The 14,263-nt window shown below is 41.3% G+C and overlaps 1 protein-coding gene across 1 annotated transcript; it reads left to right on the top strand.

Moving 5' to 3' along the window:
* Window positions 1-12,327: 12,327 nt before the first annotated feature.
* On the top strand, window positions 12,328-13,966 carry LOC132590590 (gap junction alpha-10 protein-like). Its single transcript, XM_060263535.1, has one exon. The coding sequence runs from the start codon at window positions 12,328-12,330 to the stop codon at window positions 13,918-13,920; it is 1,593 nt and encodes a 530-aa protein (XP_060119518.1). The 3' UTR covers window positions 13,921-13,966.
* The last annotated feature ends 297 nt before the right edge of the window (window positions 13,967-14,263 follow it).

Genomic DNA, 14,263 nt, shown 5'->3' with positions numbered 1-14,263 from the left:
TTCTCTTCTGGGCTAGTGATATTATTAGTATTGGTCTTGAACTTGTATTTTGGGGTTTCTGTTTTAAACCAGATTTTTATTGATTTTACTGTGGGTGAGCTATATTTTATGTATTCTGTTTTTATCACTTCTGGGAGTCTATAGAGTGCAGAAGGAAGCAAGATGCAAATTCTTAAAATAACAATGAATTCATTTATGAATTCATAACAACAATAGCATAATGCATTCATTTGTGAATTGCATGAATTCCTGTAAGACTCCTTTTGTGTGCTATTTTTTGTTTCTTATGGGACTATCTGTATTTTGAATAGTGTCTTGTGGAATGATGAAGTTTGAAATGGTTGAATTTCTTTAGTTCGAAGGAGCGCAAAATAGTTTAAAAGTCTGTATCCTAGATCTTCATAGGCAGTATTTTCCTAGATCCTAGATCTTCATAGGCATAGGAGAGCCAGTTTGGTGTCGTGGTTAAGTGTGCGGACTCTTATCTGGGAGAACCGGGTTTGATTCCCCACTCCTCCACTTGCACCTGCTGGAATGGCCTTGGGTCAGCCATAGCCCTGGCAGAGGTTGTCCTTAAAAGGGCAGCTGCTGTGAGAGCCCTCTCCAGCCCCACCCACCTCACAGGGTGTCTGTTGTGGGGGAGGAAGGTAAAGGAGATTGTGAGCCGCTCTGAGACTCTTCGGAGTGGAGGGCGGGATATAAATCCAATATCATCTTCTTCTATTTTGGATACTGCTTGGCCTCATCTTTTAGACCAGGGGTGTCAAACATGCGGCCTGAGGGCCAAATCAGGCCCCCAGAGGTCTTCAATCAGGCCCCTGAGCAACTGGCTGTCATCTCCTTTCCTTTCCCTCTCTCTTGCTTCCTTCTGCATCACAGTTTGCTTTGCCAAGCTTGCTCAATTGCACAGGAACTACAGAGCAAAGCCTCTGTTTTCTCCATTAGCTGAGGCTCCTCCCCTTGGGGAGGAAGGGGGGGAAGGAGAGCTTGCTTTGCTAGGCTCTCTTAATTGCACAACAGAGCTACTGAGCCAAGCCTCTCTTTCTTCTACTGGCTTAGGCTCTTCCCTCTCCTGGTCCCCTGGGGATGGAAGGAAAGAGCCAGAGCTTCCTTTGCCCAATTTCCTGGATCCCATGGGAGAAATACAAAGAAAGCACCTTTAAGACCAACAAGTACTAATATTTTAATATGTTTTATTTTAAGTTTTTTTAAAAAAAACCTTTAATTGTGTTTGCCTGTGTCCTTTATAAAGTTTATATCTCAGCTACCTAATCTTAAATAGGTATGGCCTGGCCTGGCCTGGCCCGGCCCGACAAGGTGTCATTTATGCTTGATCCGGCCCTTACAACAATTGAGTTCAACACTCCTGTTTTAGGCTGTCTTACGATGTTGGCATGAACCAGTAAATAGTCAGGATTTAATAGCAGGTAGAACATACTGTTGTATCTGCTGAGAATAGCTGTCTGCTGGAGACATGGCCAAGAGTAAAAACGTTTCATTCTTTGCTCAGAGGCATTATACAAGGGCATTATAACTCCTTTTTAATTAACACTTTGGAATCCCAACAGAATTCCCTGCACAGCCAGTGTGTTCTAGTCTCTGTAGCCTGAAGTTTCAGTGGAATGTAGGAGAGAAGAGGGTTTCAGAGGCTCATTCAGCTAGGTTTGTTGGGTGACCCTAGACATCTGCTGTTAAATAATTTAATATTTAATATTATTAAAGTAGATAAAACTAAAACTCATCTGTTCAGATCTCCTTTCACATAAAAAAACTCAGCAACAGCCGCAGAGGCTAGATGTCAGTTCAGCTACTCTCCAAATCTAATCAGACTAATAAAACAAAAAGCAAGTCAATGGCAACACTGAAGCTATGCCACAGAACATGGGGGGGGGGGAGAAAACTGAGCCCCGTGATGCAGTGGTAAAGCTGCAGTACTGCAGTGCTCATGACTTGAGTTCGATCCCGGCGGGAGCTGGGTTTCAGGTAGCCGGCTTGAAGTTGACTCAGTCTTCCATCCTTCCGAGGTTGGTAAAATGAGTACCCAGCTTGCTGGGGGGGGGGGAGTGTAGATAACTGGGGAAGGCAATGGCAAACCACCCCGTAAAAAGTGCCATGAAAACGTTGTGAAAGCAATGTCTCCCCAGAGTCGGAAGTGACTGGTGCTTGCACAGGGGACTACGTTTACCTTTTTAAAGATGAATTATACTAAGCTGATCCTGAACATCTGTTCAGCTGGGCTAAATGCTCAGGCTTACCAAGGGCAACCATTCCCCAGCCTACAAACAAGTTTCAAACAGCAAACAAACTACAAATGATAAACCCAAGCAGAAAAAGAGGAACCCAATTAAAACTTGATAGAAAACTACTGCTACTGAAAACAAAAACTAAAATAAAAGGAGTTCTTCCCAGAGCACAGCTGTGCTGCTGCCCAGCCTGGAATTAGAACCCTCAAAAATCTGTTCCCCCAATCTCTTTACTTCAGTAGACAAACTTGCAACTGAATGGTAGCATATCAAAATTTCTATTAGAGCTTTATTTCTTTGTGATGAGACTGAAATGTATTTAGTGCAACATTTGGTTTTTCAAGGATTAAAATGCTCCCTTTCTTTCCACAGGTTGAAGAAAGATTCAAACAGTTAGTGAAGCTGTTCAATATGTCGCATTGCAGTTAGCAACTGTGCTGTTACTGATGATGGACTTCTATGAGTGTTTCTGCACCATGTGTGTGTATGAGAGAGATCTAAGTCAGAATATCTGCCTGTTGCTTATCTTGGCACTTATATTTTCTATGCTCTATTTTATACCATTCATCACCTTAGAAGATGCCAGAGAACTCATAACACGTAGCTACACTTCCAGGAGTAGTCATATTAATATATAAGTGGCAGTTAAGCAGCAGGCTCATGTTTCAGAAAGCACGAGCGCTGTGAAGTTTTGCAGTGAATTCTGTAAACCCCTTTGTTCGTTATGGTATAAATATGTTGGAAGTTTTGTAAAGTATATTTTGGTGGTAGTATAGCAGCCTTTCCAAGTTGCCGCTGCTGAAGACAACAGATGTACACAGAGATGGGTTTCAGAGGCTGACTTTGTTACTTTTTGCTAACTTAAAACAGCTTCTTTTAAAAGTGCATCTGCAGTGTGCTTCGGCATATGCGTTCAGGGTGCAGTATGAATTTGTGCCTTAGGTAATTTAACCAATCTTACAATACAGTACTGATTAGTAAAATCCAGAGAATGCAAAGTGTGGGTTATCCAAAACAAGTCTCAATCTGCAATTTCTTCTGGATAGAAAGATTCAATGTGTAAGATCTCTGCGTTCTGATCCAGCTGCCTGGAATTCTTTCACAGAGCCCTCTGCAGAAGCAGCAGTTGGCCATATCAGCTGGGATTGATAAAACAGCGTGGATTTTATTCCTTTCCAAACACTTCCTTGGTATATCTTCTGAAATAGTTTTATGTGATCAGGGCCTTGATATATTCATTGTCTCAAGTGTAATAACTACTGGGATATCTTGGCAGCTATCTCCGAGGACTGCCTTGTGCACAGCAGCAAAAATCCTAATTTCATCTGTAGTCTTACTTCAGAAAGGACAAGGTCCTGTATGAATGTAAGAGCTCAGCATATTTCTTAGAGTGACTTACCAGCATTCTGATCTGGATTCTCTTTTTGGGGGGAGCAGGGGTTGTAAATTGTAAAATTTTAAATGTTTACACTGTTGTAAATACGTGTACAGGATGCTATAGTGTGTAAAATACATTGTTTCTATGGTTTGTTTACCTACAAATTTTGACACATAAAATAAGTTTTATTTTGTATAAACCAAACATTGCATATTGAAATACAAGTCTGAAACTTTGTAAAATGAATGCACTTAATATTAATTAAAAGTTGACTCGTTTTTATACCATTTTTTGTAAAGTTATTGTTCTGTAACAAGCACAATTGCATTTGTGCCCTATGCTGTGTGTAAATATACAGTCTTGTTCTGGTGCTAACCCAGCATTTGAAGTATGTGCCACTAAAATCACAGAGAACCTGTCAGCTGAAAGCGCTGAGCATCTGTACATGTGGTCTAGGTATAAAAAAGGATTCTGTGTACACAGCACCATGTGCTGATCATGGGTTCTTTCCTGTCCCTTTTGAAGGTACTTTTTTATTCATGTGAAGTACAACCTGATCTGTTGCTTGTACAGGTGATTCTTACTGGACGTCAGAGCTTGAAACACTAACCAGCAAGACCATGTGGATGGGTGGGCTCCTGGATCTTACATAAATCGCTCTAGCTTTTTGCTGTATTATTGCTGTATTATGACTGTGAGCCACCCAGAGTCCGCATGGAGTGGGCGGCATATAAATTTAAAGTAAGTAAATAAATAGCTGCCATCACCACCTGTGGCTTCCTGACACAACCCTCTTTCCTTTTCATCCCCTGTTAAGATGAGATCAATCAACAGCATGCAGTTTCCACTGTTCATTACCTTCCCAGCAGCCGTTTCAGCTTTGCTTTCTGGCAAGGAGTTGTGCTGCTCCTGCCTTAGGAAAAAGCTGCCACTGGTATCCTCCCTAAAAAACATTAGCTAGTCATTTGTATATTCATCTATATCCCCTTCCTTTCTCCACAACAGGGATCCAAAGCAGCTTGTACCATTCTGTCCTTACAGCAATCCTGTAAGGTAGGCTGGGCTAATAGTGTGACTGGCCCAGGATCCTGCAGCAGGCTTACATGATGTTATGCTTCATGTTCATTTCTTCTAAAGGCAAAATTCCTGTTATATTAGAATTTCATGTAAAGAAGCTTCTCTTGCTATGCCATGGTTATCCATCAAGGGCCACTGTGCAAAGATGTAGGTAGTGGAGGTGGGAGTTCAGGAGGGGTGTCTGATTTCAGTGAACTTAGCCTGTACTGGCATTTGCCAGAGAAGGGGAAAGTAGACACTAGCTCAAAGAAAAGGCATCCATACAGAAAATGGGTCATGGGTTCAAATTCCAACCAGGGCAGTTATAGCAAAAGAGCACAGCACATTTTTAGCTAACAGCAAAAAGGATGGCACTGTATTAGAACTCTGTGCACGGCATTCTTATTGTCCCCCTCCCCCTAGTTCCCACATGATGGGTTCACCCCTTTGGGAAGCAGTAACCATTGAACAAATAGATCCAGGTGGGAAGCTTTGTTGGTCTGCAGCAGTAGAACAATGTATAAATCCTGTGGCACCTTTAAGACTAACAAAAGTTTTATTCTGGGTGCTATTGTAGTAAGCTTTTGTGTGCGCACACACTTCTTCAGATACATTGAAATTAAAGTTACCAGTGAACTTCTGAAATATTTATTTGCTTCACTGTTTCTCCTCCCCCTGAATTAAATCCAAACAAAAGGTGATCACATAAACTTAGCTTGTTACTCCTATTTGCATCTGTTAAAACATCTTCATTATGTTGTAATTTGCTGTTATACTTATATGCACGGACTGCTAACTTCCATGTCAATGTATCTGAGAAAGTTTGTGTGCACATGAAAGCTCATACTTTGAATAAAACTTTGTTGGTCTAAAGGTGCCACTGGACTCAAACGTCATTGAGCAAACATTTATCCACTTTGAAGCAAACTGGTTGTAAGGGCTCTGAACACATCCATGGTAGTCATGTGCAGCAACAGTTTTTGTTCTCTTTCCCTGGGTGCTAGTGCAGACTGCTATTTTGTTTAAGAAGTGCTCTTGATAGTTCTCATTACCAAGAAACCCATCCCATATGTTCTGGAATAATCATGTGATAAAGCCAGAGAAATACACCTTATGCTTTTATCATATTTGAGTATGATAGTCATGACTGGGATTTACATAGCGCTTTGGGGGACTATGATTGGCTGCGGTAGTGTAAGTTGCGTGAAGACTTGGAGAAATGGTGGGTCGGGAGCAGGGAACTTGTATTTCTACTCTCTATGGAGTTTTTAGGACTTATAAAAATATATGCTTAAGCTGTTGTCTGGCTGGCTGGAGATGACGTGATTAGGAGGTTTAGGATGCTAACGTAGCCTCAGTTCTCCCATGATAAGCCCCTGAAACTGTTGATTTCAGTTTATCCACTGATGCCTAAGAACATAAGAGAAGCCATGTTAGATCAGGCCAATGGCCCATCCAGTCCAACACTCTGTCACACAGTGGCCAATATGTGTGTGTATATACATATGACACTAAATTGTTCAGGGTGTTGAGAACCAGAGAGGATTGTGAGGCACTCCAAAGGGATCTGTTGAGGCTGGGTGAGTGGGCGTCAACGTGGCCGATGAGGTTGAATGTGGCCAAGTGCAAAGTAATGCATATTGGGGCCAATATATATATACATATATACACACACACATATATATATATACTGTGACTAATAGCCACTGATGGACCTCTGCTCCATATTTTTATCCAATCCTGGGCAGCATATAAATTTAAGTAAGTAGCCACCACCACCTCATGTGGCAGTTAATTCCACATGTTAATCACCCTTTGGGTGAAGAAGTACTTCCTTTTATCTGTTTTAACCTGATTGCTCAGCAATTTCATTGAATGCCCACAAGTTCTTGTATTGTAAGAAAGGGAGAAAAGTACTTCTTTCTCTACCTTCTCCATCCCATGCATAATCTTGTAAACCTCTATCATGTCACCCCGCAGTCGCAGTCGACGTTTCTCCAAGCTAAACAGCCCCAAGCTTTTTAACCTTTCTTCATAGGGAAAGTGTTTCAAACCTTTAATCATTCTAGTTGCCCTTTTCTGCACTTTTTCCAATGCTATAATATCCTTTTTGAGGTACGGTGACCAGAATTGTACACAGTATTTCAAATGAGACTGCACCATCAATTTATACAGGGGCATTATGATACTGGCTGATTTGTTTTCAATTCCCTTCCTAATAATTCCCAGCATGGTATTGGCCTTTTTTATTGCAATCACACACTGTCTTGACATTTTCAGTTAGTTATCTACCACGACCCCAAGATCTCTCTATTGGTCAGTCTCTGCCAGTTCACACCCCATCAACTTGTATTTGTAGCTGGGATTCTTGGCCCCAATGTGCAATCCTCTCTGGTTCTCACCACCCTGAACAATTTAGTGTCATCTGCAAACTTGGCCACTTCACTTCTTACTCCCAACTCCAAATCATTAATGAACAAGTTAAAGAGCATTGGACCCAATACTGAGCCCTGTGGCACCCCACTGCTTACCGTCCTCCACTGTGAAGACTGCCCATTTATACTCACTCTCTGCTTCCTATTAATTAGCCAGTTTTTGATCCACAAGAGGACCTGTCCTTTTACTCCATGACTCTCGAGCTTACTAAGGAGCCTTTGATGAGGAACTTTATCAAAAGCTTTCTGGAAGTCAAGGTAAACAACATCTATTGGGTCCCCTTTGTCCACATTTGTTCACCCCCTCAAAGAACTGTAACAGGTTAGTGAGGCAAGATCTTCCCTTACAGAACCCATGCCTACACAAGTGAGGCATAGAATGGGGTCCAGCATGTGAGAACGACAAATTATTTCTATTCATTTCATCCTTAATTGGTACTGTGGGTGGTTTTCCCTATTGTAGTCAAAATAGCTAAGATGATGGTATTTCCAGTTATTGCTTCTGTTGTCAATTGGTCAGTTCATATACATTTAAGCATGGCATATAATTTTATTTTTACTTTTGTACTTCATGGTTTCTTCATTATTGTTTTTATTTTTTCTTAGTGAACTGCCTAAGCAAGCTACAAGAAAGCTGGCCTATGTTTTCTAATAACTCACTTCACGTTTTCTTCCTGTGTATCCATGGGTTTGAGTATGTAGGTGTGAGATAACAGTTCATGAAAGTGAAGTCCACAAAAATCTGTTAGGCCATACTTCAGGATGCTCTATTGTTTATTGGTTAATAGTCGCCTTTTTCAAAGCTGATTTTGCTGATAACAGCTGTTCTTTTCCGATTGCTCACTCTGGAGTCTGGACTAAACCTACAGATGTCAATTGTGACTACTTAGTAAGCAAGCATTCATATAATTATGGCTCAGTAACCTTTTGATACTCTCTCTTTCCTAATGCCCATCGATTTTCAATCAACTGGAGAGCAGATCTTCAAAGTATTCCACTGCTGCAAGCCCTACTGAACGGTGGATTAACGGGAAGCCAATGACCATCACAGCCTTAGGGTACCATGTACTTAAGACTGCAGTTATACAAATTACTTGAAAATTTTTAATATGCATTCTCTCTCTACTTCTCACCAAATGATAAGCAGTGATAAAGTAATACAGTTGACTTTGTGGCCCTATCCCACCCCCCACCCCCCATTAGTAGCTGTACAAACAGCACTAAAAAGGAGAGCTTGATTCTGGGCCAGGGAGGGAGACACAGTATTTCAAATGAGACTGCACCATCAATTTATACAGGGGCATTATGATTCTGGGCCAGGGAGGGAGACATCAAAGAAATCTTTATTACTGTTGGCCTTGGTTTATATCACATTGTGGGACAAGAAGAAGTTCTGCTTAAACAACAGAGGAAAAGGAAATATGAGAAAATGGATTTCTTATTTTGAATCCAGTTTATCCTGGCAGCCTGATCAATCTCCTCCTCCCCTGAGCATCTACCAATCTGTCTGTCCCACTAGGCAATAGACTATGAAATCGGACATGACCGATTGATCAGAAAGCATTGATTCACTCAAAAACTAATGGAATGTAAAGAAAACATAATCCTGAGCTCTGTGAAGAGGCTATTTACTCATTTTGCAAAAATAAATACATTTAACCAGTTGGTTTAGCAAGAAAGTTTAAAATGTTTGGAGCCAAATGAAATTAGCAGTGCCATTACAAAGCAATGAAGTGTGTAAGGAACCTTTGGGAATGGCTTGGTAGGAAACCACTGATGGAAATAATTGCACGATAATTCTGGCCAGAGGCTTTGTCCTGTTACCAGCCAGTCAATCAGCCTTTGCCTGCGTACTCTGGACTCGCTGAGTCTCCCATTCACAGAACTATGAATTATATTCATTGTCTCGATGGTATAATATCTTGGAGTTTGCTGTACCAAAAACAAAAAAGAAGCTAACATTTAAGGATGGGCTATATATTATCAATTTGCAGAACTTGATCTGTTTATAATATTCCAGCGAGAGAATTACTATAAGGTAAGCAGTAGAACAATATCTGAATTCATTTCTAAGTAAAATCTATGGTGGTGATGATGTTTTATTATAAATTCATTTTTTAAAAATAGTTACAGCAATGTTAGCATAAGTTCCCCTTCTGTGAGAACATTTTTAATCTTTTATTTTCTTAATCATCTCTTTCCTAGATGTTTTACTTGGAGTATCATTTTTATTTTAGGTCTTACAGTCTGACCATAAAGATGTTTTGTTGAGTTCCATTTATTTCAATTAAACTTATTTCCATACAATTTTGTCCCAGTTAGCTGCATTACCTAGAAATAAAGAAGGGATGTAGAAACACATGTATCGCTTGGTAGTTCTGTGACTGAAAAACACTGGCCTACTTGAGCAGTGGAGGAACACAGGTGACCTAGCTTCTGTGGTAAGGAAGTACTTCTTCCGACACCATATATGTTACCTAGCAGAATTCACTATCACATGGTGCAGTGTTGACTATTAACAAATGGCATCAACAAGAGATCAGGCAAATTCCTGAAAAATAATTCCATTAAGAGTTATTAGCCATGATAGGTAGAACTTCCATGCACAGGAGCTGCACACCTTAAGAGTATCCAAGACTAAAAACAGATAGCAGGTAATGGCTATCAGTTTACTGTTGCAATGTTGAATTTTGATTTATTAAACTACTGCTGTTAAGGGAATAAGGGATTAGATGAAAACCCATCAATGAACCATCAGACCCTTCATTTAAGTGGCCTTCTTCAACTCTCTTAAAGCACTCATTCCTTGCTCTTAAAATTTGTTTAGGAACCAGACTATTTCATTTTTGTTTTTCTACATAAGCAGTGCAATCTTTTAAAAATAAAATCATATCACTTTCCTTGAAATTATATAGGAAGACAGCTAATGATGAAAACTTGCTGTACGTTGTAGTAAATCCCGTGACGGTAGAAATACAGGAAATCCATTACTGGTTTCACCTCTGGAAATTTCCAGATAGAATGAGTGTTGCGATTTCCCCCCATGTATTCTTTTTCTGTGCTGGGTTTACTTCAGATCCTGCACAGCTCAAAATGTAGGGAGCATCTGAACATCATATGAAAGAGCATCAGCTGCAACAATTTCAACTGCAAGGCTATCTAAACTATCAGTAGTCTGCCCGGCATGACAGGCAGAGTGGCTCAGTAGTCTGAATTCTGCAGAAAATGCCACTAGACTTGAACTCTGTTCTGCTGCTTCAGACAACATGGCTACCCAACTGAACCTCTCTTAATTCTGCAGGGTTTTCAAGGGGAATAGGGAGCAAGAGTCTGTGCTTATTTTTGCATTTGCCTGCCAGAGGATAAGAAGAGTCTGAGTCCCTAGAACGCAATTTATTCTGAATACGGCTTCAATATCAATTAACACACATTTCTAGATTTTGTTGATTTCCATTGCACAGACAATGGAGGTTTAAAAGAAATGGCCGCTTTCCTATCTTCTCTGGATTCCAACATGACATTCAAAACTCTGGCTGCAGCTCCATCTGACTTCTTTACACATTGCAGGTTTGTTCATTTTTAAAAGAGATAGTAAAGTAACTTACAGAATCTACACATGTTGCCAACATGTAGTAGGCTGAAACTAATGCATAAGCAAAGCAAACACCACTTTCTTCACTTGCTTTACCCAAATCAGTTGGAGCAGATAGCTTTAAGATCTCTTTCCAATCTCTGGTTCTCTCCCACAGCAGCATAGCAGTATGTACAGTTATGGCACTGCTTTTTGTCTGGAAGCCATGTGTTTTGGAATAAGGATCATTTCAAGAGCAAATCTTGGTACCCCCTCCCACAGAACACCTTTCAAATTGGACAACCAGTGAGAAGGTAATATATCGTATATTGGGATTCCACACACACAAACACCCCAGCAATGGATGCTAGTTTCCCCAATCAGCAGATTCAGGAAGTCCAGAAAAGCCTGCCTACATGTTGCAACCTAAGAAGCAAAGACGATAATTGAAGCACTTTCAAAATTAGCCCTTTGTGCCCTGACCAAGATAGGCTAGGCAAACCTGATTTTGGAAGCTAAGCAGGATCGACTCTGGCAAGTACTTGGATGGGAGACCTCCTTGGAATACCAGAGCTGAGAGGGAAGGGCAGGCTTTATATAGTCACCTCTCTGCATATGCTCCAGGTCACCAGTAGAGGTCAGACACCAGAAGTTGCCATGACTTCCAGACATGCACACACACACACACAAATTTAAAAATAGCCCTTTGTGAGTCCTGTTTCAGTGTGCTTTGAACATATAAAGGTCTAATTTTGTAAGGGACTTCTATTATTTTGTTTCATTTCTGTGTTGAAACTGTGCTGTTGCCATGAAACTTACCGAGTGACCTCTCAGGCCTTGTCAGCCTGTCCTAACTCACAAAGTTGTGAGAATTAAAACAGAGGCACTGAGAACAACAAAAGCCATTCTGAAATCCTTGGAGGCCTCATTTGCAAAGACATGGCAGCACAAAAATGATTTTTCCTCTGGTAAGAGTAGGGTTGCCAGGTCTGGGCTGGAAAATACCTGGAGACTTTGGGGTAGATCTGGGACAGGGTGGGGTTTGGGAAGGGGAGGGGCCTCAGCATGGTACAATGCCATAGAGTCCACCCTTCAAAACAGCCATTTTCTCCAGGAGAGTTAATATTTGCCAGCTGGAGATCAGTTGTAAAAATGGGAGATCTCCAGGCCCTACTTGGAGGGTGGCAACGCTAGGAGTCAAGTGTCATGTCCACATGTTCTTCCTGGTGTTCCACAATACTAGAATAGCTACTGAGAAGGCTGGGCATTCTAACTTTTGGTTGCTTCTTGCTGGTTACCACATGAAACTTCCTGTATACAAATCTTCTTTGGTATATGTTCGGAACAGCACAGAGACCTGGATTTGGGGTAGCCTCTTTAAGTGGGTTTAACACTTGAAATCCCAGCCACAGCTGTGTTGTCTCTTCCAGCTACATTAGGAAACATTATCTGGGAAATTCTTTCAGGTTATGCTGCTTTTATTATAAACTCCTGTGATGATGGGTTTCCTTCCTTTCTTTTAATCAGTAGAAGATATGCAGTAAAGAAACAGAAAGACTTTTGTACACACTCAAATTCCCATAAAACAGTGTCGCACTGTGATAATCCATCCCTTGCCATTATGTTTATTTCAGAGATGAACCCATGACTATGGGGGACTGGAACTTGCTGGGCAGCATCCTAGAAGAAGTGCACATCCATTCTACCATAGTGGGCAAAATTTGGCTCACTATCCTTTTCATATTCCGGATGTTGGTCCTAGGTGTAGCAGCTGAAGACGTATGGGATGATGAACAAGCAGAGTTTATTTGCAACACAGAGCAACCTGGCTGCAGCAATATCTGTTATGACAAAGCTTTCCCCATCTCTCTTATCCGATATTGGGTGCTACAGGTCATCTTTGTCTCATCCCCGTCTCTGGTTTACATGGGTCATGCACTTTACAGACTTCGGACTCTGGAGAAAGAGCGGCAACGGAAGAAAGTTCACCTCAGAGCCCAATTAGAGGAACTGGAGCCTATTTTGGAAGAACACAGGAGAATAGAGAAAGAGCTGAGGAAGTTAGAAGAGCAAAAGAAAGTAAACAAGGCACCCTTGCAAGGGGCTTTGCTGCGGACTTATATCCTACATATTCTGACCCGGTCTGTATTAGAAATAGGCTTTATGATAGGTCAGTATCTTTTATATGGGTTTCAAATGTATCCACTTTATAAATGCACTCGCCCACCCTGCCCTAACACTGTGGATTGTTTTGTATCCAGACCAACAGAGAAGACCATCTTCATGGTTTTCATGAACAGTATTGCAGCAGTTTCATTGTTCCTGAATGTCCTGGAAATTGTCCATTTGGGGATTAAGAAGATTAAAAATACGCTTTGTGGGAAACCCAAGAAGGAGCTTGTAGCTGCTGATGAGGATGCCATTGCCAACCTTTCCGGTTCCAAGAAAAATTCAATGTTGCAGCAGGTTTGCATTATGGCCAATTCATCCCCTCAAGGCAGTTTTAAATTTATGCCTGAGAAGCAGGTTGGTCTGCCACTGTACATGCCTATGGAAGAAGGATACACCCTTACTGAACAGAACCAGAACCCAGTAAATATCGACGCAGAGGAACAATGGTGCAGCAACCAGAGAAGCAGGTCAAATCAGAACCAAGGCCAGCTCCATCACCTCTATAGACATCTGGAACACCTAAATGAGAGTGATCAGCAGCACAGACAGTCCCACAGGCATCTCCCAAACATCACAGGCCAGCGACATGACGATTACCAACATCAGAATGCTTCTTCCAGCAGCGAGGACATTCAGAAGCCATCATTGCAGGGCACTAACAGCTATCGAAAGAATGAACAGTATGTTCTGGAACAGTCCAAGAATCCTCCACAGTCTGCCAAGGTTTCCATTAGCTCCAGTCATGTGGAGAGCCCTCAAGCGGTTCTTCGGAAATCCAGTCGAGTGGTCAGCTGTAAGGACTTGGCAGAGGATTGTTGTGACTCTCCAGACAGTGGGCATTATCAGAGCAACCGCAAATCCAGCTTTTTGTCCAGGGTGCTGTCAGAGAGCCAACTGGATACCGACTCAGAGACTTCAGACTCAAAGAATGGCTCTTGCTCAGAAGCAAAACGAAGAGATGACAGCAGTTCTTCCATCACCCCACCACCTCCTTCCGTAATGGGACGCAGAATGTCAATGGCAAGTAGACCAAAGCGACATTCCTTCTATACCTTGCTAGTGTGAGTTATTGCTCCTTAGCATAATCCTTAGCTCAGACCACCATTGGGTTTTACAGGCTATCCTCGAATGATATTGAGATATAGTAGATGTAGTACTTGCAGGTTTTGCTGCTTTGTTGGCTGCTATGAGTCTGAGATGATAAGACAGAGAAAAATATATTTATTTATTTATTTTTAATGACAGGATGCTTTGGAGGGAAGCACCTTTGAGAAATATAATTGTTTCAACTAAAGGAGTAATGTTTAAACACATTTAGACACCATGGACTTTGTGGATGTTTTGTTTTAGAGGGAAATAATAGGAAGAAAAAAAGTTGTTTCTCTGTCATCATGCTAAGACAGTTGTC

This window comes from Heteronotia binoei, unplaced genomic scaffold, assembly GCF_032191835.1.
Source record: "Heteronotia binoei isolate CCM8104 ecotype False Entrance Well unplaced genomic scaffold, APGP_CSIRO_Hbin_v1 ptg000323l, whole genome shotgun sequence".
NCBI classification, from domain to species: Eukaryota; Metazoa; Chordata; class Lepidosauria; order Squamata; family Gekkonidae; genus Heteronotia; species Heteronotia binoei.
Note: the sequence above shows the minus strand (reverse complement) of the source record. Positions and strands in the feature narration are given on the sequence as shown.